Below are 20345 nucleotides of genomic sequence, written 5' to 3'. Positions count from 1 at the left end.
TGTTGCCCATACATGGGCACTCCTCTACAATAGGTCCTTCAGGCTTTATATGCTTCAGAATTTACAACTAGAAGGGGAAAAATATGGGGAAAAAAGAGTCCTGGAGGAAGCATATATATGAAGCTCTAATTAAAAGTGAATGTAACTCTTCATCTACATGAATTTGCCTCCCTAAAGCTGTCACACTTCTCTGGACACTAAATTAATGACTAAATAGAGTTCTCCCCTGATTTTCACTGCCAGGATTCTGTCCTGTACTCTGTCCAGTACTATGACTGTCATAGCAGGATTTGAGGGATTGAATCAGACTCTACTAGTCATTGACCCTTCTCTTTCAGGCCAGCTTGGAACACTGCTAGGCATAAGAGGCTCATCTTAATAGCTGCAGAGCAGTCATGGGATTTAAACTAAAAACATTAGAAGCAATAATGATTCAACTAAACTTCCAGCCATATAGTCAGCTGACCCTGCTCCAAAGGACAAAGAAAGTTCAATTACCCCTTGCTTGCAAAGAACTTCTGATGCAATTTGCAAGAAAGCAGATCAGCAAACAGATAATGTCTATATTATAGTAGTCTATATTTAAATGAGGCATGGTAACAGTTCTCTATCAGTGAGCACACCACACATTTTGCAATTAGAGAACTGGGGGGCATTCCTTACCATTTTCTGTGTTCTTCTCACTTCCTCCTCAAGAGTGAACTAAAAGGACAAAGAATTATAGAGCCTACACAAGTGTCCTACCTTAGCTCTTTCTGCTTCTGTCGGATTTCACGGGACTCAGAATGACCATAATTTAGCAAGTTCTCTGCCAGCTGCTGGCAAGTCATAACTCTTTTCCCAGTTGCTTCCAGTTGGTGTCGGAAAGTGTCATACTTGGCACAAAGTTGCTTTTGAAGGGAAAACAAGGAAAAAAAAGTTGTTGATAGTTGTCATACCTTCATGGCTGTCAGAGTGAGAAGTAACAAACTGACTACAAATGCAGATGGAGAAACTGAAGAGGAGGATATAAATGACTGGACTTTACTCCCAGAGACAGTGAGGAGCTACTGATTGTTTGCAAAACATGAGGTCTGTGATGCAGATATGAGGCAGAAGCATGATTACTGAGGACAGAAACAATTGTATTTTTTCAATGTACAATGAATTGCAATTAAAACAATATGTTTTTACTTTAGGGATATAAATCTTTATTGAGTACTATAACTGAATAATGTATTCTGTGTTGAAGATTTAGGGCATATTTTGAAATAAATGTTAAAAATAGAGATTTTTAATGTCTATTGATTTCTAATGTGATGACTTTATAATAATTTCTATGCCATGTGAAAAGATATGGCTGTAATGTCCCTACATAAGGATTTTTCTTCACAAATGCTGAAGGTAAATCACATTTAAATATCTGGCTATAAAAAATAGATAGGAGATTATCTTTGAGTATCTGAAAGTGTAAGCATTTTAGCACACAACTGCTTCATGCAGCTCAGGCCCCATGGTAACAGGATGAAAAGTCCGGCAATGCTGCTTGCCTGACATCACCAGTCATTCATTTCTGCCCACCTTGATCCTTTTCTACTCCTATTTCCCAGTGACTTATGCTTTCATTGTTATGCTTTTCATCTTCATCTTCTATGTTTTCAGGAACCATCTTAGAATCTTTTTACAGTCTGACAGCATACAATTTTGTTGGTTGATTTTTGATTGGTTATTCAAAAAACTCACCAGGACATGCTCATAATCATTTCCATAGTCTTCAGAACTGGCTGTTTGTTTCTGCTGAGCCATCCAGTCCTGCAGATCTTCATATTCTCGTAGGAACTCATGCAAGAGAAGAGTCTCATCCAGCTTCTTCCCTCTGTTGGGGGGGAGATAAGAAGATGCAATTAGAATAAGGGAGTACAAGAGAAGGTCAATTAATAACTTTCTCTTTACTTCACCATATATATATAATATATATATTTTGTCTGTTTGAAGAGGACAGTAATACATATGAAAATGAAAATGAGAAGGAAATCTTTCTAAGTCGGTGCATCATGAAGGCAAGTGCTATGAAAGCCATTCTACATAATTCTGCTCATGTTGCCTATCCATCAAAATTGCTGCAATTAGCTGCATATTTACGGTTTCATAGAGCATTTTATAACAAGCCTTATAACAAAGCGTGACACATGACAGGCCTTGCATGATAAACAAAACTTTAGAAACTGTAAACAGTATTAAAAATTATAGTTGAAATATTCAGTATTCTAATTTTCAGATTAATGTGTTGATTAAGCAACTTGCAGAGCTTCATACATTTCCTGTGTGAATTTTCTGAGGAGGTAAAACCTGAACTGTTCAAATGGGCATTTGTTCCTTCCCAACAACAAGCTAGAAGTATTTAAAAACCCTGGGTAAAAAGCAAACTGTCTTGTTGTAACTTGCTACTTTTTTAATAGGAGAAAGGATCTGAAATTTAAAGTACGTGTCTTATTCAATTACATTCTTATAATAGCAATGGCACTAGCCATTAATACAAAAAATTTCAATTGCTTTCCTTCTTCTCTGTAACAAGTAAAGTCATTTTCTAGTCATTTTCAGTAAGGGAAACTTTCTAAAACAAGGCTTACCCCTCCCTTCCCCTTCTAATATCAGATTCCAGATAACAGGAAGGAAAATCAGGATCTGGCATCTCATATTGTTTTACACGACGATGATGAAGGGTGAAGAGGAAATTTGGTGGCTTTAAATTCCTTCAGCAAATTGTAGAGGCCTCATGTAGCAATAATAAAATGCCCATGGGTGCAAGAGTGGAAAAAAAATACAGAAACAAGCAATTTCCTAAATACAATTAAAATCAGGGGACATGATGTATGAGATAAAAATCCTAGTGAGGTAACTGGAGATGCCCTTGACTGACTTATTTGAGTCAAAGCCTAGTCATCTAGGCTTTGAATCAAACATAGGGGCAATTTAGACTAGAGTCAGCTAAGGTACGTATTTTCTAGTTCATACCTTGTTGCTGCTAGTTCCTGCAACTCACGGAGTCTTGAGTGAACTTGTTCCCTTGGTGCATCAACCTCAACATACTGGATGGAACCCATGGCTGGAAGATTTTGGAAGCTTTCATTTAGTTCTTTAATCAGATCTTGGTAAACAGCAATCTCATGCTCCAGGACCTGTCAAAGAAAACAGTGGAATGAGAGTCATTATCCAAGACATTCACTATATCAACTTTTCTGCCAGACAATATTGCAATCAATGGAGATGTTAAAAGAAGAGAAAAAAATTCTGGAAGCATGTGATATTTCCAGGTCTTGATCCATTTCAGGCTATTTTCTTTTTTAAACTACATATATAATATCAAACAAGCTTCAAATTTTTTCCTCTCAAACATGTTTTCATGCTAAGAATATTTGAAAAAGCCAGTCAAGCCCATTCCAGTGTGCATGGTGTTAGCCACTAAAGTGTACTTGCAGCCTGGTATATTGCACCCATTACTCAGACTCAGAGCATGACATGCAAACAAAGATCCTAGCTTTGTTAAAAAAAAAAAATTGCTGATGGATCCGTAAATTCAAATATTCAGTCATTCCTTGCTGAAGCAACATAGAAACTCGATTCCTTAACTTAATCACAGATGCAAACGTTGAATATCCTTTACTAAACTTTTCAAGAATTACTAAAATGATTCTGAAATACCTTATGTTTCTTGAGGAGTTTCAGTGTTCCATCTTCATCCTTACCATAGTCCTTGCTCGTCACAAGTGGACGTTTTTCTGCTATCCAGGCCTCCAGGTCTGAAGTATTCATTAGAAACTATCAATCAAAGCAAAAGCAAAATAATGTCTGTGTCAATTTCCATAATACTCATGTTATTCTTTTGACCAAATAAATTTGAAGCAAAGGGTACACTGTCAGGTCTACTGTAATATCACACTGAATAACTAATAAAGACTATTTAATCCTAAGGACTAATATTCCATATGACTAGATTAAGTTGCAGGAATCTTAGAAGAAGCTGTGTGTCCTTCCTGATAAGAAATGAACCAAAGGGAGCCTTCATTAACCTTACCAAATCCCTGAAAAGAAATGCTTTCTGAATGGTGTTTAATTTATAGAATCCTCATATAAATCATACTATGAAGATTTTATATATGATGTTGCTTTTTCAAACCATATGAAGGAGGTCACAGATTTAAGACATCAGTGCAAAATAACTGAGGTCTTATTCACGCATTAAAGTTCTGGTGATAAATTTCTGAGGAATTCAAACCACCCATAAATATCAGACTTCATAAAGCAGGCAGTATGGGCAGCTGTTTAAACATGTGGAGGAAACAATATCCACGTGATTAAATTCTCCAGGGAACATACTTTAGGTGGACCTAAGAACACTGTGCAAATATTGTTATGCCTAAAAACCTACCTATGTCATCTGAGTGACTGCACTCCAAATGACCCACTAAAGACTCAATAAATTTGGGTAATCCAGATACATATTTTTTCTAGGCAGGCTAAAACTATGCTCCATTATCTTGTTGAAGTAAGAGGGTCAAAAGTCCTAAGTTGCTTTAAGTGGAATGCCTTGATCAGTCTCTCAGTATAATTTTGTTGAGTCTGACCCCATGAGCCTGAGCTGAAGTGAACTGAAGACAATTAAAGGGAGAGATGTAAGCTGTTTTGTTGTTCACTTAAAATCTTTGATCCTCTTGTTTGCCTGAAAAAGCTACTATGGGAGCAATTTGTACCTCTTGGAAACCAACTGAGTGCTGCAGCTGCTTCATCCTTTCCTCACAGGCTTTCTCCAGACCCTGCCAGGCAGTCACAAGTTCCTGGCATTTCTCATTTATTTTGTGAGCTGAGGGATGCTGGCTTACAACCATTGCCCTTCCTTTATCCAGGACCCGCTGGACTTGCTGTTTGTGGGCATTCACTTCTGCCTGAAATTCCTGGGGATGAGAAAAAATAAAATGAGGAAGAAAAGAAGGGCATATGAAGAAAAAGAAGTGCAGTAAGTGTAGAACAGGGATAGTATGAGAACATGAGAAGAGAAACATTTTTCTCAGACCACTGCACAACGCAAAAACTTAATTTCTCTATTTAGTGTGAAGTACACTAGCTTTTATCCACTTCTAATGGGAAGAGCTATAATCTTTCTCAGAATAAGAATACTGTAAAACATGAAAAAATTTGCAGCTACTACAGGAATTCCTTGTTTGCTCTGGAAATCACACTGCTCTGCTTTCTTGTCTCAGTGCGCTGGAATCACATTTCATTGAGTATAGCACTAGATTTTACTTGTAACACCCCTCCTGGAGGTAATGGAGAATTATGCAGGTGCTTGTTTGCAGGCTGTGTTAATGTTCAGTGCGCCGACAAGCTATTATAAACTTGATGAAAAGAGATACCTTGTGTTTTTGCAACAAACTTTGAGCCACATCCAAGGACTTCCCACAGTTTGTGGAATTGGCAATAGGCAATCGCTCATTAATCCAGTTCAGCTCCATGTCATGGTAATGGTAGAACTCATAAAGATCCACTGCAGCTTCCAGCAGCTTACGTCTCTCATCAAGAGGTGCTTGCAAAGACTCAAACCTGGGGGTCATCCATTAAAATGTATACATTAAACAAAGCTCTATCCTAACCCTGCCAAGGGAATTAGTCTATAATAACACTGATGATTACAGAATGTTGGATACTTCTCTGCAATTAAAATTCAAAGGTTAGTGCTGGCTGTATATACAAGAACTGCAGAAGGTTACTTTTGGCAAGTATGGAAGGGATTTGACCAGGCCATGGGGAATGGCAATGGAGCTTTATGAAGCTATGATTCTCATGACAAGCCTTGGTCATAATACAGCCTGGCATGGGTCATTGCCTGCTGCAATAGATAGTGTCGGTGCTCAGTTAACAACTTTCTCACCTTTCTAATGTAAACATACATCAAAAGGAGAAAACAATTAACATGCTATCCATGCCTCATTTTCCAGCCATTTAAGTAATGCTGCTTGGAAGAAAGAGAACTTTTAATTTGGACTAAAAGCAATAAATGCAAGCAGAGGAGAAAGAACAGTTTTTCACTTTTGAAGCCAAAGGCTTGTCCTGTGATGTTTTAGGAAGGAAGTTAGTCACTACTGAATATTGATCACTGCACATTTTAGCAAGCAATTGGATGACCTATGGGTAACCAAAGGACAGGAGTAGGAGTGCAGCAGGCAAGGAGCGAATTCCAAGTAACAGATGGTGAAATCTATCACCCAGCAGTTGTGCAGGTATAGACTAAAACACTGTTGTAGCAGAACTAACAGAATAAATCATTCCTGAATATGGGTCCAAAGTGGAACAAAACATGTGATATGACATAAGGAGTGGAAATAAAAAGAGAGTGGTACTTCACCTTTTTAGGTATTTTTGTGTTTCATCCAGAATTCTCTGGGAGTCAAAGTGATTGGTGGCCATTTTCATTGCATGAGACACGATAGAGTTCATTTTCTCTGCCAGCTCGTGTGTCTCATTTTCCAGCTGCCTGTGCTTCTTGAGTAGATCACGGCTGGAGCGCAAATCATGGCCTGTCTCTGCTTCCTGAAGAACCTTCTCAATTTTCTCTATCTTCTTTTTGGCATCCTATAGGGAAAAGGTTACTGCACACTCCTACTGACCTTGAAACATTTTCTTTCACTCAGCTCCTCCCAGGACAGCTTCTCAGATACAATATTTAAACCCCTATGTCATTTCTTGGTAACACCATGGCCAGGTGCCTTCAAGAGGCATCTCCTGTGAATATTTTACTTCACTATCCATTTTGTCATACTTTTCTTTCTGAGCTACTAAAGTGCATGCCTACAAAATCTTCTCTCTGAACTATGTTCAGGTACAAATGAATCTCCAATGGCTTCAAAGTTTAGCATTTAAATTCAATAAAACAGCAGATTAATTAAACACTAATATCCGGATTCAGAGCGTATTTTTTCTCTCACAAAATCTGCTTGAATTACTTTAATATAATTCTGTGCCTTAAACCTCCATACTGACTCCAAGCTAGCATGTTTGTTTGCACCATCTTGAGCCCTGCAGAGAGATCTGATTGGTTTCCAAGTCTGGGATAACCAGATGTAGTGCTGAGCCTGAGTTTAGTAGCATTGCATCTTGGTGCTGGCACTGTTACCATCCTTATAGCTTTGGAGGGAGCTTGGTCAGCCTTACACTGGGTTTTCTTTCCTGAGATTGTAGAAACTAATCTATCTTGTGCCCAAGCACCTTAAAACATGCTTTCATGTGCAGAGTATTCTGCTCTTTTTTTCAAGGAACATTTTTTACCAACAGAGTAACCAGGTTCCTGTGCTAGCCCTCCCCTCTATACCCCACCACCTCCTGACCTGCAGCAGTTCCATGAGCTGTTCTTGCTGCCCAGCTTGTCTTAGCTTGTCACCTCGCTCTATCATCTTCCTATACAGTTCCTTCCACTTCTTCTCTAGCTCTGACATCTTCTTTTGGATAGAACCTGCAGCATAATGGTCATCTTGAATCAGCTGATTTCCTTTCTGGAGAAACACAGCACATCACATTTTTGTATTAGATCAATGTCATGAAGTTTGGGACCAGGTGGAAAACTTAGTTTCAAGAGCGTCTTCACCTTTATCAGTGTTGCAAAGTGCTCCTCATTAGCCATCATTTCTTTCTCAGCAGCTTCATGCCACTTCAGTTTGCGTAAAACATTTGTTGGATCACGATAGGATTCATCAGATGCAATCTTGTACTTCTCTTCCATCCATATCAAAAGCTCAGCAGCATCACGGTTGAATTCCTTACAGAAACAGATAGGATTAAATAGATATAAATTCTGGTTTTGCATGGATTTTTAGTGCATCCTTGCCACTAGGATGAAGTCCAGATTTTTTTTCCAAGAGTTAGAAGTATAATATTTTAATATGAAAGTTGTTCTCTATAATCAACACTTTTAATTAAGTTAGTTGTTTCATTTCATCACAAATTAAGCTAAATGCACTGTAGCTTTTAAAACATTTTGAGAAGTGTTAATATTAACATTGGAATGTACAAGGTATTCTCCCTAATTAATCTAGTGTGAAAGTTTAATTTTTGCCAGATGATTAATGCTCAGAAAATTAGTAATGAGCAGAATAAGCTTATCCATTAGACAAAATTTTCTGTTGATATTTTTTCATTTGATCTCTCAATTTTTGGCTTCTAATTTTGCTGTGCTTATAGTTTTGTAAGATCTAACCCCTACACATCACCTTGGAAAGTGACATTTTCTGTCTCATAGCCAAAGGGAAAGTGGAAAGTGAGCTGCAGTAAAAATGTTTGAGATGTATCCCATACTAAGACAAACTAAGTTTACTTCACACATGCTTGATGAAATCTGCACGTTCAGTCATTTTACCTGCAGCTGCAGAGAATCAAACAAGCTCTGTTTTCTCTTGGAATTGCTTTCTATCAGCCGCTGCCATCTTTGCCGAAGTGTAGCCATTCTCTCTTTAATACTACCAATAAAAATAGTAAGTTCAATGTTGTAATGGTCATACGATTTTTTTGTATGTGTTACTATCATACAGTTGTGATCTAGTTCACACATTTGTTGATGGAAGGGATTACAGCCCTGTCTTATGACATTTTGTGGCTCATCTGAAGACAAACTTTCCAGCTACCTTAGATTTTCCTTTTCTATAGCTGTGTTCCATTAGTGAATTGCAGTCACGTATGTTAGACTAAAACACCCAGGCCTTTATTTTACCCAAATATTCCATTGTAAATAGTAGTTTTATCTGTGATACAAGCTCAGTGAGGCTCTGGAATAGCCTTGTAATGGTAGTAGAGCTGTTAAGATACCTGGTTCTAAGAGTAGTTTTATGAATTTGTGGAGGAAATTTTCAAGACGTTGTCATTTGTAATGACAAAGCATGGACTGTTTGACCCAAGATGTCTACTCTGACCCTATATTTCCCTATATCTATGCAGAGGTCCTCTTACTAGACTCTAGTGAATTTATAGATGACATTTCAGCTTCCACTACAACATGAAGCTGTTCCTGATGTGCTCTTATTTCCTTACAAACTTATAAAAAACTTTTTAACAGCAAACATGTTAGTTCTAATACATGATACTTGCAAGTGAGAGAAAATTTTAATTATGCAGACATTTAATGTATTTTTGTTAAAGAGGTTTAAATACCATTAGTTTATAATAAAAGAACAATTATCCTAATGTTGTGTAAAATGCCACTTTTAACCTAACTTATTAGACTCACTTGTCCTGAAAGCAAAGGATGTTTGTATCTTTTTGAAATATACCCTTTTTTGTATACTAGTTCAGCAGATCAGAGCCTGGAATCATAACATGGTTTGGGCTGGAAGATCATCTGGTTCCAACTCCCTCCCGGGGACATGTCCCATTAGACCAGGTTGCTCAAAGTCCCATCCAGCCTGGCCTTGAACACCTCTGAGGGTGGGCCATTGACAACTTCCTAGGCAACCTGTGCCTGTGCTTCACCATCCTCATTGTAAAGAATTTCTTCCTTCTATGTAATTTAAATCAACTCTCTTTTCTACTTTGAATCCATTGTCCCTTGTCCTTAGAGGTCAACTGAATCCTGCCTTAGAGAAAAGATTTTAATGTTGATCCAATTGTTTATTAATGCTAAATGCCTCCAGTGAAATTACTGTTTTTTTCTACCTCCCTCTTTGAACAAAAAGGAGGAGGGATTCTGGACTTACGTGTGTGATGCAAAGTGTCCACTTTCTATTAGGTCCGTCCCATTTTCATTAAATGCTTCAATTCGTCTCTTTAGCACCATTAGTAGTTGTTCAAATTCCTGATGTTGTTTCTGCAGGCTTCGAACAGCATCTACATGATCCTACATTTAAGAAAGTAAATTTGATCAAGTTTTTTTATTGGCTGTATGTTTTTCATGTAGCAGTTAAAAACTTATTGGTCCTTACTTTCCCCCTTCTCTTTCAGAGATATACACACCATACATTTAGCAATAAAATTACATATAATACCCTGTGTGTATATATTGCCTATAAACAAGCAATAGATATGCTTAGGCTTGTGACATATCTGTTTAACCTGTCATATATTTGTTCCTACATTACGGTTCCATTTTCACTTAAGAATATTTGTATTCTGCATCTAGGCTAGTATATCAATAATTGAACATGTGTTTCTTCTATTTAGTTGGTCCCAGATTAACAAAATCTTTCAACTGAAAATATAAAAGGTATCTTTGTCCTTCACTGATCTTATGAATATTGTATATGATTGTTTTTTTCCCCCTTTATTGCTTTAACATTTGACAATTTAACAATTGAATTTATTTAAACTCAGGTTTCTATTTCAATGAAAAAATAATAATTATGTTTAAGTTTCAAAACCTCTTTTTATTTATTTATTTAACTTGCATTAGGTATTCAGTTTGTTACTCAGTTGTATTTAAATCATCTGTCATGCAAACACAGCATGAGACAACTCCAGTTGCTTTTTAAAATACTTTTGAGACAAGCCTAATTTTCATTATGATGATCAAGGACATAAGGACAGAAATAAGAGCCTGACAGTCTTGTTTCAATGTATGAAAATGCCATGACCATAAGAATGAGGAAGCTGATATAATTAAGAAGGATGTGTGACTCCCTGGATGTGAAGTAGAAAGAAATAGAGCAGCTGCTGTACATACCCCAAGGTCATTACCCCGAAGAAAAGCCTCATGGCTAGAAAGGGCAGCATTGATACGGTCTCCCTCTCTGTTGAACTTCTGCAATTCCAAGCCATCCTTCAGCTTTTTCTGTCGCTGTTCCCACATATTTTCCAGCTCTTTGTTCTCCTGGGCAAGCCTCTCCACAGACAGGTGAACATCTCTGGTCCTGCTGTTACTGGGTTGTTTTTGGATTACTTTACGCCCAAGCTCTTCCAGCTGCACAAATCTTCTCAGAGAATGAAAAGTGAGACATTAGTTTGTGTGAATATATTAATGCTCTTATACAGCTCGCAGCAGTACCTAAACTCTAAGCTGCCTTTCCTTCCTCTTGCTCTTTCCTTGCTAACCATTGTTGTACACTATACAGTACATGTAGTTGATTTTCTCAGGGACACAGGCTGGAGGTAGTAGGTAAGATTTCTGTACAAGTCCCCATATAAATAGACTTTCCCATTAAATGATCAAGAAAGACCAATACAGTATCTAGAACTTTATAATGCTGCATAAGAATAGGACTGAAAATGATGGCATCTGGAAGCATAAAGCACAGGAAGGGAAGAACTAAGAGAAGTGAGAGTACAGGTGGCAGTATTCAAGTGTCAAGAGTGCATGTGAAACTCTGCTCCAACAGGTATCTCCTCCTCAACATTGGTGTAAGAATGCAACAGCTGACTAGATTTTATGTTCAGCAGTTTTCTTTTGACTCTAAATTTCACAAGCATTTAAATAAACAACATAACATAATTTATATATACAATAGATGTTTCATCTCCATGGTGTTGTTGAAATATCACCCCATTCTGCTCAGCCCAGCCTACCTTTCCTTCTGAGACCTTATTTCTTTCAGAAGGTCCTGATGTTCCCTCAGCAGTTGCTCTGCAGAAGCCACGTCCACACCCATTTCTTCACTTCTCAGCTTCTCCCTGATGCCTTCTGCCCACAGCAGGAGCCTGCGGCTGTCTTGCAGGAAGGACTGTTGATTTTGGGCCTGCTGCAGAAGGTCATGCTTCCTTTGGGTCTCCAACTTGAGGCTTACCAGAAGCCTCTCCATGTTTTCCACCTCCTCTGCAATGGCCTTGCTCTCTGCAGGGTTGGTGTCCTTAATGCTACAGTAAGAAGTAAAACACAAAAAACTGGAAGAATAGCTTCAAAAATTTGAAGCATGAACCAATGCCCTTTAAAAGCGATAAATTTGGATGTTTATACTTCTGTTAATGAAAGTCAGCTAAGGCACCAAATACTCCAAACTAGCAAAAAACATCATTGTGAAAAGGGTGTATCACAGAAAATGTACTTTAAAAACTGTGATAACCTTCTTGTGGTTCAAGTGTATCTGTACACTATGAATGTATAGAAGACTAAAAGAAGTAAAAAGCTTTACAATTTCAAATTTAAACTGTAGTGCACAATTCCCAGCTACTCTTCCTTCATCTTTGCTTCCCCTGATGATCTTCTTTCAGTTATATTATACCTAGTTCGAAATGTGTGAGTAACTCCCATCAGTACAGGTAAACTGATAAAGTCACAGTCTTGCTGTATTTACAGATTATTTCCACAGCAGCAAAGCCTGGAAACAGCCACTTCACCAGCCATTCTCAAGAGAGAGTACCTCAGTCCAATGGGCAAGTTGTTTCTTCAAGCCACTAAATAGAAACTTCAAGGGAAATTTCACTGTCTGCGTATTCTCTTTATAATGCCATCTTAGAGAATTAGTACAGAATACGAAAACAAAGAGCAGTTTCCTTACGATTTTGCAACACTCCTCAAGTATTCAATTTTCCTCTCCATCACTAGGACCTCTCTCTCAACTGCAGACAGTTTGCGCTTGTCAGACTCCAGCCCAGCAGGTGAATTCCCTGGTTCCAGATCTCTGAGCTGGCCCATCTTGTCTTGTAGTAGCACTCCAATGCTCTGACAGTCCTCAAGAAACGTCCTCACATCAGCCACTCCAATCAGCTCTGAGCCCTTCTCCTCCTTCAGAGATTCCATATGTTCCCATCTTGGAGGGAAAAAGAACACAATTACTTGCCTGTAGCCTCAGTCACTAACCCAGAACTTGCCTTCACCTGAAAAATAGATTCAGTTTATAGCCTTTGTTAGAGTTCTAGCCAGGGTGAGATTTTTTTTCTGGATTGGATTCAGAAAGCAAGGAGGGAAGCATATGATATACATTCTTTATCTATTAAGTAAAATTTTGTGTAATGGATTTAATCAGGATTTCAGTGGATTGAGGAGAAAGCCAGTATTTCAACTTCAAAGCTCATCTCAGTGGTATCTCAAAGAAGTGAATCAAAAATCCTGAACATGATGTAAATAAACAACACTAATCAAACGGATCCAGCAGTGCTTCACAGTTCCAGCTTGGTAGAGTTTACAGGAAGACATATACAACTGGTAACGAGCTACTTTGAGAAGTCAAATAGGATTTTGTGTTCCTTTCAGTAATAGTGAAGGGCATCCCCTAAGCAATATCTCACTGTGAGGGCACTGCACAATCCTGGAAGCAAGATATCAAGCTCAGGGCAGCTAGCACAGTCCAGGGCTATGCCATTCCTGCTAATGACAGTAGGGACTGTTGGGACTCATGTCTGATGCTAGTTACCATCCTGGGTCTTTCCTGTTCAGTTCCCTATGGGACTAGCCTTGCCTGTCAAGGTCTCTCTCCTTAGCTCCCAGTTCCCCATCCCATACAGGGCAGCAAGTTCGACAGTCAACTCTGGCTGTTTGAACCACAACCTGTCCCCCTCCAACAGCCCTGTGGAAACCCCAGCCTTTGGGAGCTGCCAGGTCTGACCCCAGCCCGTGGGAGCTTCTCTCATGAGAGACTGTGCTACAGGGGTTGGACTAAAGTGCAGTCCTGCTGCACCACAGCCCTGCCTCAGCCCAGCCACGGTCCCTGCTGAATGAATCCCTGACCCCTGCTGATCCCAGGGAGCAGCCCCTGCCACTTTGTATCATTCTGTGTCTGGTGGTGACTTCTGCAACCCCAAAGAGCGAACTTCAAGTACATTTAGAATCCTCCCCTCACCCAAACTCTGAGATTTAGTAATCTATCAGGCTTAAATTCTCTCAGTGTGGTTTAGATCAGGCATTCAAAGGTCAGCTCTCCAATGGCCACCACAGAAAATATTCTCTATTTTACCAGTAGCACCTTTACCTGCCATGGATTTCTTCCAGCCAAATCTGGATCTCAGTGTACTTGCCAGTGTATTTGGTCTTTCCAAATTTAGTAGCTAAGGTTTCAATTTCTCCCAGCTGGCCTTTTCCTGCAGCCAGTTCTGTTAAAAAATTCTAAAATAAAAAAGATACAAGAATGCAGAACTTGAGATTTTTCCAGTTCCATGGATGCTGTTCTTGATAATTTCCATAAACATTCATTTTGCACTTTGTCAGGTGACTTCTGCACCTTACTGTTCATCTTCCTGCCCCCTGACACAACACAGACCTGCACCAGCAGTTCCCCTATAGTCCAGACCTCTCCTGGCATACACACTATTGCTATGCACATGCCCTATTCCATAGGGATGTAAGTTCACTATAGGATTATTTTCTTCACGTGACATTTTTCTTCAAGTGTCATAACATAAACCACAAAAAGAATCCTTCTGTACCACAATATTTGTACCATAATACCTTATCCACAGAAGTTAAACGGACATCAGCTTCAGCAAGGTTGGCATATTTTATACCAAAGAAGTATCTGACTTACAGACAGTGCCATAAATTGCAATGAATGAAAAACACTCAAAACTTATTTTCACAATTTTTTCCTTTATCCCAAGGTCTCTAATTTAAAATGTGCCATTTGTGAGTGGGGAAAGAGAATACCTGATATTTTTGTTGCATGACTTCCACGTTGTCTGCTTGAGGCTGAAGAGTCCTAAAAATATTCTCCTTTTCTCTCATCCATGACTGAAATGCTTCACAGGAGCTACAGAAGCGGTAATACCCAATCATCTCTTCCAAGGCCTTTTTTCTGTCCTGTGAGACAGATGAAGAATTTTGTTGCTTTAACAACTTTTGCTTTAACTTGCTTTAATAACTACTTTGTCTTTTGAAAGAAAAAGATTCTTTCATTTACATTAACTAAAGTACAAGGATGGTAGTTTAGTAGTTTTGCCAGGTACTGCTGACAGACAACAGAACTTGTTACCTTGAGCTCAGAATATTTCTCCCTAGAGGAACAGTGATTTAAAAGCATAACAGAATCAGAAAACATTAATGGAGGTACTGTACCTCAGCCATGCGCTGTAGGTTTTCATAAAGTGAGTCTATTTCATCTTGAGTCTTCCAAATATTCTCTGGAACAAAATGAGCATCTAAACTGGAGCTTCCAGGCAGTGCAGATTCAGAGGTAGCCCAGGTTCGACTGAATGGTAGCTTAGTTGTCTTTTGATTTAAGTCACTTGGGGCTTCTGTCTTCACCATCTGTTGTGCAAAATTTAACAGAATCCGAGGATTAACATTTCTAATTTGGATTAAAATTTCACATACACAGAAAATTTGGACTTACTAGTTCAAACCACTACATTCTGACCCTCTAATAAAATGTTCCCAGGATTTTTTTGATTCTATTTCCTTTTTAACTTACTTTGAAATAGTTAACCATCTAACTGAAAAACATTTCATTTACACTGAATGGTTTTATCTAGCTGGGTTTAAAACACTTTGATTCACTAAAAGTTCTCATTTTGTGCCAACATCAATGTCCATTTTTCTTAACTTCTAAAACTGCTAACAATCCATAGGATCTGCAACCTAATGCAAATGTTTTGTGTTTGTTTTTTTGTTTTTTTTTATCATTTTTGAAGCCAGATGAAATGAATATTTTTATGAGAATCAAGAGTGACAAAAGATTACTGAAGATCAGCAGAAGAAAATATTACACATAAATATATTTCTAGCATTTCACAGAACACTTATATAGGCTAAAAGTGGCCAATGCCCCGTGCCATCTAAAAATCTGCTTCCATTCAGTACTCCTCCAAGTCTTCCTCTTCCAAGTCAGTACACCTCCTGAATAATAGTAATTGAAAAAAGAAAGCTCTTTTTTATACAGTTTTGAATATTGCGTTTAAATAACATTAGAACAGTTTTCGCATTGGAAAGTATTCTGTGTGAAATTTCTAGCCAACCTCTATTGTTATGAAACAAAGGAACAAAGACTGACACAATCCCTAACCTACTTACTGCAGCTGGAACTTGCTCTGCTGCAATGACAGCCTGCTCTTTCAGGCGCCTCATCTCTGTGGAGTAGGCTGCAATCTCCTTTTCCAGGCGCAAAAGACGATGCAGCAGTGCTTCAGCACTTGATTCATCTTTTCCATAGTCCTTGCTAGCCAGAAGGGGTTGCCTTTCTTGCAACCATGAATTTGCTTCATCGATGTCAGCAAAGTACTGAAGGAAACAGCAGAAAAAAATGCTGGGTCTTATCCTGAAAGAATTTAGTCTTTGCCAAGAACAAAGCTGTTAAATTTTGTTCAAGGAACTCATGGGGAAAACAGACTGAGGGTAGATGCAAGAAAGGGAGAGTAGTAATAATACTTGAGACACTGTAATGTGATTTTTGAGTGCTGATTTTAAAAGAGCTCCCTGTCTGCAGATGTGTTAGTGTTTGTTCATGTAAAAGATCTGCAGAGATCAGAAGGAAAAAGTCAGATATTTCCTAGACTTTGAAACAGTTCATCCAAGTCTTCTGGTGTGTTTGTTTTGTTGTTGGGATTCTGTGTGTGAGATCAGTGGTGTTCTGTTATTGTTGTTAGAAAAATGTCATACAGCTGCCCAGATCCCACCTTCAAAATTTACTGCGTATCAGCAAGGTTAGGTGAGGTATTTCCATAAGAGTTTTTAATGGAGACAGTTTTCTGCTAACTACTCTAATCTCCAGCCTGGCAGGCTTGCAGGAGGGATAAGACTGAACCATGGAGATCTCTTTTTGAAGACTGGCACCTGAAAGCTTCCTTTTGCTGTTGTCCTGTATGCAGGGACAGGGGACAGAAGTGAACCACATCTGTGTCCCCCATTCCACATGTCCCAGCAAGACCTGCTTACCTGCTTGATGAGAGCTGCTGCCTGCAGGCGGTTTTTGCGATTAGCCACCTCATCCTGGAGCTGCTGCCACCATGTTTGGAGTTTGTCTATCTGTTTCTGGATTTCCTCCTCACGTGTAGGGTTTTTCTGGCTCAGATCCCAGCCCCTCCTCATAACATCTGCACAAATGGCCCTGTGGGAGTTGCATTCTGCTTCGAGAGCCTAGCAGAGGGGTGGGAGAAACATGAACACAACTCACACAAAGCCAGCTAAGAGCAAAAAGGGGGATTCGTATTCTCAGCTACTACAATACATGTATTTGTAAGAGCCCTGTGTCTTATCTGTGCCCTAGACATGGGATGATTGACCTTTGCTCCCCACACATAAGTAATAGTCTTTTTTATTTTTTTAACCTTTGTACAAAGACAAATTTCTTATGCCATCTTCTCTGAGGGAGATACTTATTTATAGTCCACCAGTTCAGTACTCTCTTGCTTTCTGGAAGCAGGAAATACAAAACAAACACACCTGTATATTAAACCTGTCCAAGAGGCTTCCGCTTCGGTTTAGTCCCTCATGTCCACTTGTTTATAACGATTCTATGTCAGAAAAAGTCAGTAGCCAAACCTGTGGCATTAGTTTATAGCAAGCTCTCAGGAGTGGTAATTTCTACACAACTCACACAATGCCATCCATGGGGCTCCCATCATGATTGCAGTTATCAGTGATTTTTTTTTTTCCATGAGCTCTTCTCTTTCCCCTCCATCAGGAGAGGTGACTGGGAAAAACAAAACCTAACAATTTATTTTTTCCTTCCCATACACCAACATGACATAGTAAGTAGTCCAGTATATTCATGTAGCCCAGGAGAAGCTCCAGTATGAGATATAGTCCTTCCCTATACTTTCTGTCTCTTCCTCGGACACTGTCTTTAAAAAAGTCCAAGATACTGGTGATTATACTTGAGCTAACAACTGGATTGACAATTTTCTTATAACTGCTGCATGGTTTGAAGGACATAGATGTTCTAAAATTGTGCTATAATGCATAGAATAGACACTACCAGCAAAGAAATATACCTTGTGCTTCTGAATGGAAGCTGTAATCTGGCTGACATCTTTCCCTAATGTTGTAGTTCTTGCTATTTTCCATTTCTCAGAGATCCATGATTCTTCCTCTTTGCAGTCACGGAAGAACTCAAAGAGCTTCAAAGCCTCTTCTAGTTGGGATTTTCTGAAACCAAGAAATTAATATATCCAAGTCAGAATTAGGATTCTATGGAGATAATGTTACAGAATAGCATAAACTTCAGAACTTTGAAAACCCAAAATTTGAGTGTATCTAATTTTTCTTTGTCATCATTTAATTTCTTCATGCAAGTAAACAAGGGAAACAAAATTAAATATCCTTTTCTTCCAGGAGACGAGATAACCACACACTATTCAGACTACACATAAAGCAAACCATAAAAAATGCTAAGAATTAAGTTATTTTTTAGCTATGGAGGTGAGTGATCTTTTTCAGACAGCTGTAATAAAAACACTCAAATTGTTTGTGTTTTTTATTTATAAATGGAGAAACTGAGATTTTCAAATATGAGGAAATTGAGTCTTCTGATTAAGAGATTAACTGTCCACCTTAATCAGGAAGAAGGAGCCATAAACTGTCATACCGTGTTCTGCTCTGAGCTATAAGGTTCTGATATAGCTGATGAAGCATTGGAACCTTTGCATAAAGCACTTCTGCTTTGACTGTGCTGTCCTTGCTGATTTCTGCTGTCCTTTGAGTTATGTGTGTCAGTCTATCATCATAGGAGGAGATCTGCAAGTCAATCAAGTTGTGCTTTTGAAGCAAATCTACTACTTCCAGGAGCTGCTTCCCACAGTCCGGGGAATTCACTAGTGCCTGCAAACAAAGTGAGGGAAAAAAAAAAAAAAGGCATTTACAGAGAGTGCATCAAAGGCAACGGTACAAAGAAATTGTTTGAAAGCTTCCTGTTGACTCTGATAACTTCTAAATGTAAAAGAATTATGTCAGCTATGTAAAGCCAAAAATATTTCTCTTTCAGTTTCACAAGGTAACAGCAACAGTCTGGAGTTTCTATCATCGGCAGAGCAAGCAATTGTCTCTTCAAATAACTATTTGGTTTTCACAACTAAATTGTTTCTGTAAGGCAAGCACTTCAGGTTTCAGGATTTGTGTGCACAAGAACAGCCATTTTCTATATACATCCATCTGCAGGCAGATGGATTCAGTCTGTATTTGAAGAACTCTACAGTATCCCATCTAATGGTATGTTTTGACTGTGAGTTTTTTTGTTTGATAAACCTACTTGACTTTGCTATGTACATAATGAATTATTTTCATTACTTATTAAGTTCTTCATACTAGTATGGCCATACTTAGTGTGAAGTACTATTTTTGTTATTTAGATAATGAAGTCAAGTATAACAGTAAGTACTTAAACTTACTATTCAGTCCAATGCAAGCACTGCATGCTTTACTGTCTGTCCTCTTTCTAATTGTATTCTAACAGAGAGCGTTATCTTTCCTTATTGATCTTTCTTCTTATATCCTCAGGCTATCATGGTTCCAACAGCGTCACTACCATTAGAAGTTTTTGCTAACACTTGGACAAATAGATTCATTACTTACAGATGCTTTCTATCTTTGTTTTGAAATTCACACCTTCACATAACCTGTTTATTTTTTCAACTTAGGTGCACCACTACCTGAAGCTGTAGGGATTTTTCTGTCTTTAAGTAAGACAAGGCAAGACCAAAGGATGAATGCTATATGCCATTACAAAATTAATATGAAAGCAGTTATTTCCTATGATAAAGAGAAGACTTTGAGGTCTGACACTCTGGTAACACTTGAAAACTCTTGTTAACAGTGGCATTGTGCATTTTGCTGTAGAACTTTTGCATTTTATAGATTTTGGTAGCTGAAACCCAGAAGCTTGCCCGAGCAACTTTCCAACTCTATAAATACTAGAATACAGAAGGTGATTCAGTGTAGTTACCCGGAATAGGAACAGATGCCTGTTTTGGTTTTTGTTTTTGTTTTCCTCACCTGTTTTGGTTTTTGTTTTTTTTTTCCTCAACTTTTGCCTTCAGATTTCTAAATTTAGGTGAGAGATGTATCATCTTTATTACACAACATAATTTAAATCTATAGCAGCAATACCATATTTCACCTTCTGATTAGAGAGTCCTTGTAATAAGGACTGTGTTCTTCTTTTTTCCCATGTAGATACCAGCAATGATGGACTGAAACCCAAAGTTTGGCATCTAAGTAAAAACAGTGTTTTTTCTCTATAACTGATAGATTTATTTTCTGTTGGCTCCAGAGAGTGAGTGCACTAGTCCCGGAATATGAGGGTTTGTTTAGGGACACATGCTGTTAACAGCGTGAGCTGTGTGCTGTTGAAGGGAGCTCAGTACCTGCAGCTCTTTCAGCTCCTCCATAATGGCGTCAATGTCCCTCAGGAGGGCTAGAATCTCCTGCATTGTACTCAGGGAGTGTTGTCGTTTCTGCAGCTGATCCAGAAGATCTTGCCATTGCTTTGAAATGCTGTTTTCCCTATGAAGGAGGAGAGAGATGATCAGCTTGGATC

General features: G+C 38.5%; 1 protein-coding gene across 1 annotated transcript in view; it reads right to left on the bottom strand.

The window, feature by feature from the left end:
* Window positions 1-20345, bottom strand: part of SPTBN5 (spectrin beta, non-erythrocytic 5) — an 84953-nt gene that overhangs the window by 54936 nt on the left and 9672 nt on the right. Inside the window, exons 7-28 of the mRNA XM_072337868.1 lie at window positions 20173-20311; window positions 18399-18631; window positions 17806-17959; window positions 16748-16948; window positions 15887-16093; window positions 14933-15124; window positions 14525-14677; window positions 13854-13987; window positions 12444-12695; window positions 11515-11802; window positions 10676-10922; window positions 9714-9853; window positions 8384-8483; window positions 7616-7786; window positions 7359-7523; window positions 6380-6606; window positions 5391-5577; window positions 4731-4931; window positions 3682-3798; window positions 2995-3158; window positions 1723-1855; window positions 745-890 (exon numbers count right to left, since the gene is read on the bottom strand). Coding sequence (XP_072193969.1) covers window positions 745-890; window positions 1723-1855; window positions 2995-3158; window positions 3682-3798; window positions 4731-4931; window positions 5391-5577; window positions 6380-6606; window positions 7359-7523; window positions 7616-7786; window positions 8384-8483; window positions 9714-9853; window positions 10676-10922; window positions 11515-11802; window positions 12444-12695; window positions 13854-13987; window positions 14525-14677; window positions 14933-15124; window positions 15887-16093; window positions 16748-16948; window positions 17806-17959; window positions 18399-18631; window positions 20173-20311 — 3951 coding nt within the window. The remainder of the gene's footprint in view (window positions 1-744; window positions 891-1722; window positions 1856-2994; window positions 3159-3681; window positions 3799-4730; window positions 4932-5390; window positions 5578-6379; window positions 6607-7358; window positions 7524-7615; window positions 7787-8383; window positions 8484-9713; window positions 9854-10675; window positions 10923-11514; window positions 11803-12443; window positions 12696-13853; window positions 13988-14524; window positions 14678-14932; window positions 15125-15886; window positions 16094-16747; window positions 16949-17805; window positions 17960-18398; window positions 18632-20172; window positions 20312-20345) is intronic.

Source organism: Excalfactoria chinensis, chromosome 5 (genome assembly GCF_039878825.1).
Source record: "Excalfactoria chinensis isolate bCotChi1 chromosome 5, bCotChi1.hap2, whole genome shotgun sequence".
NCBI classification, from domain to species: domain Eukaryota; kingdom Metazoa; phylum Chordata; class Aves; order Galliformes; family Phasianidae; genus Excalfactoria; species Excalfactoria chinensis.
The sequence above is the reverse complement of the archived record's forward strand: the minus strand, read 5'-3'. Positions and strand labels throughout refer to the sequence as shown.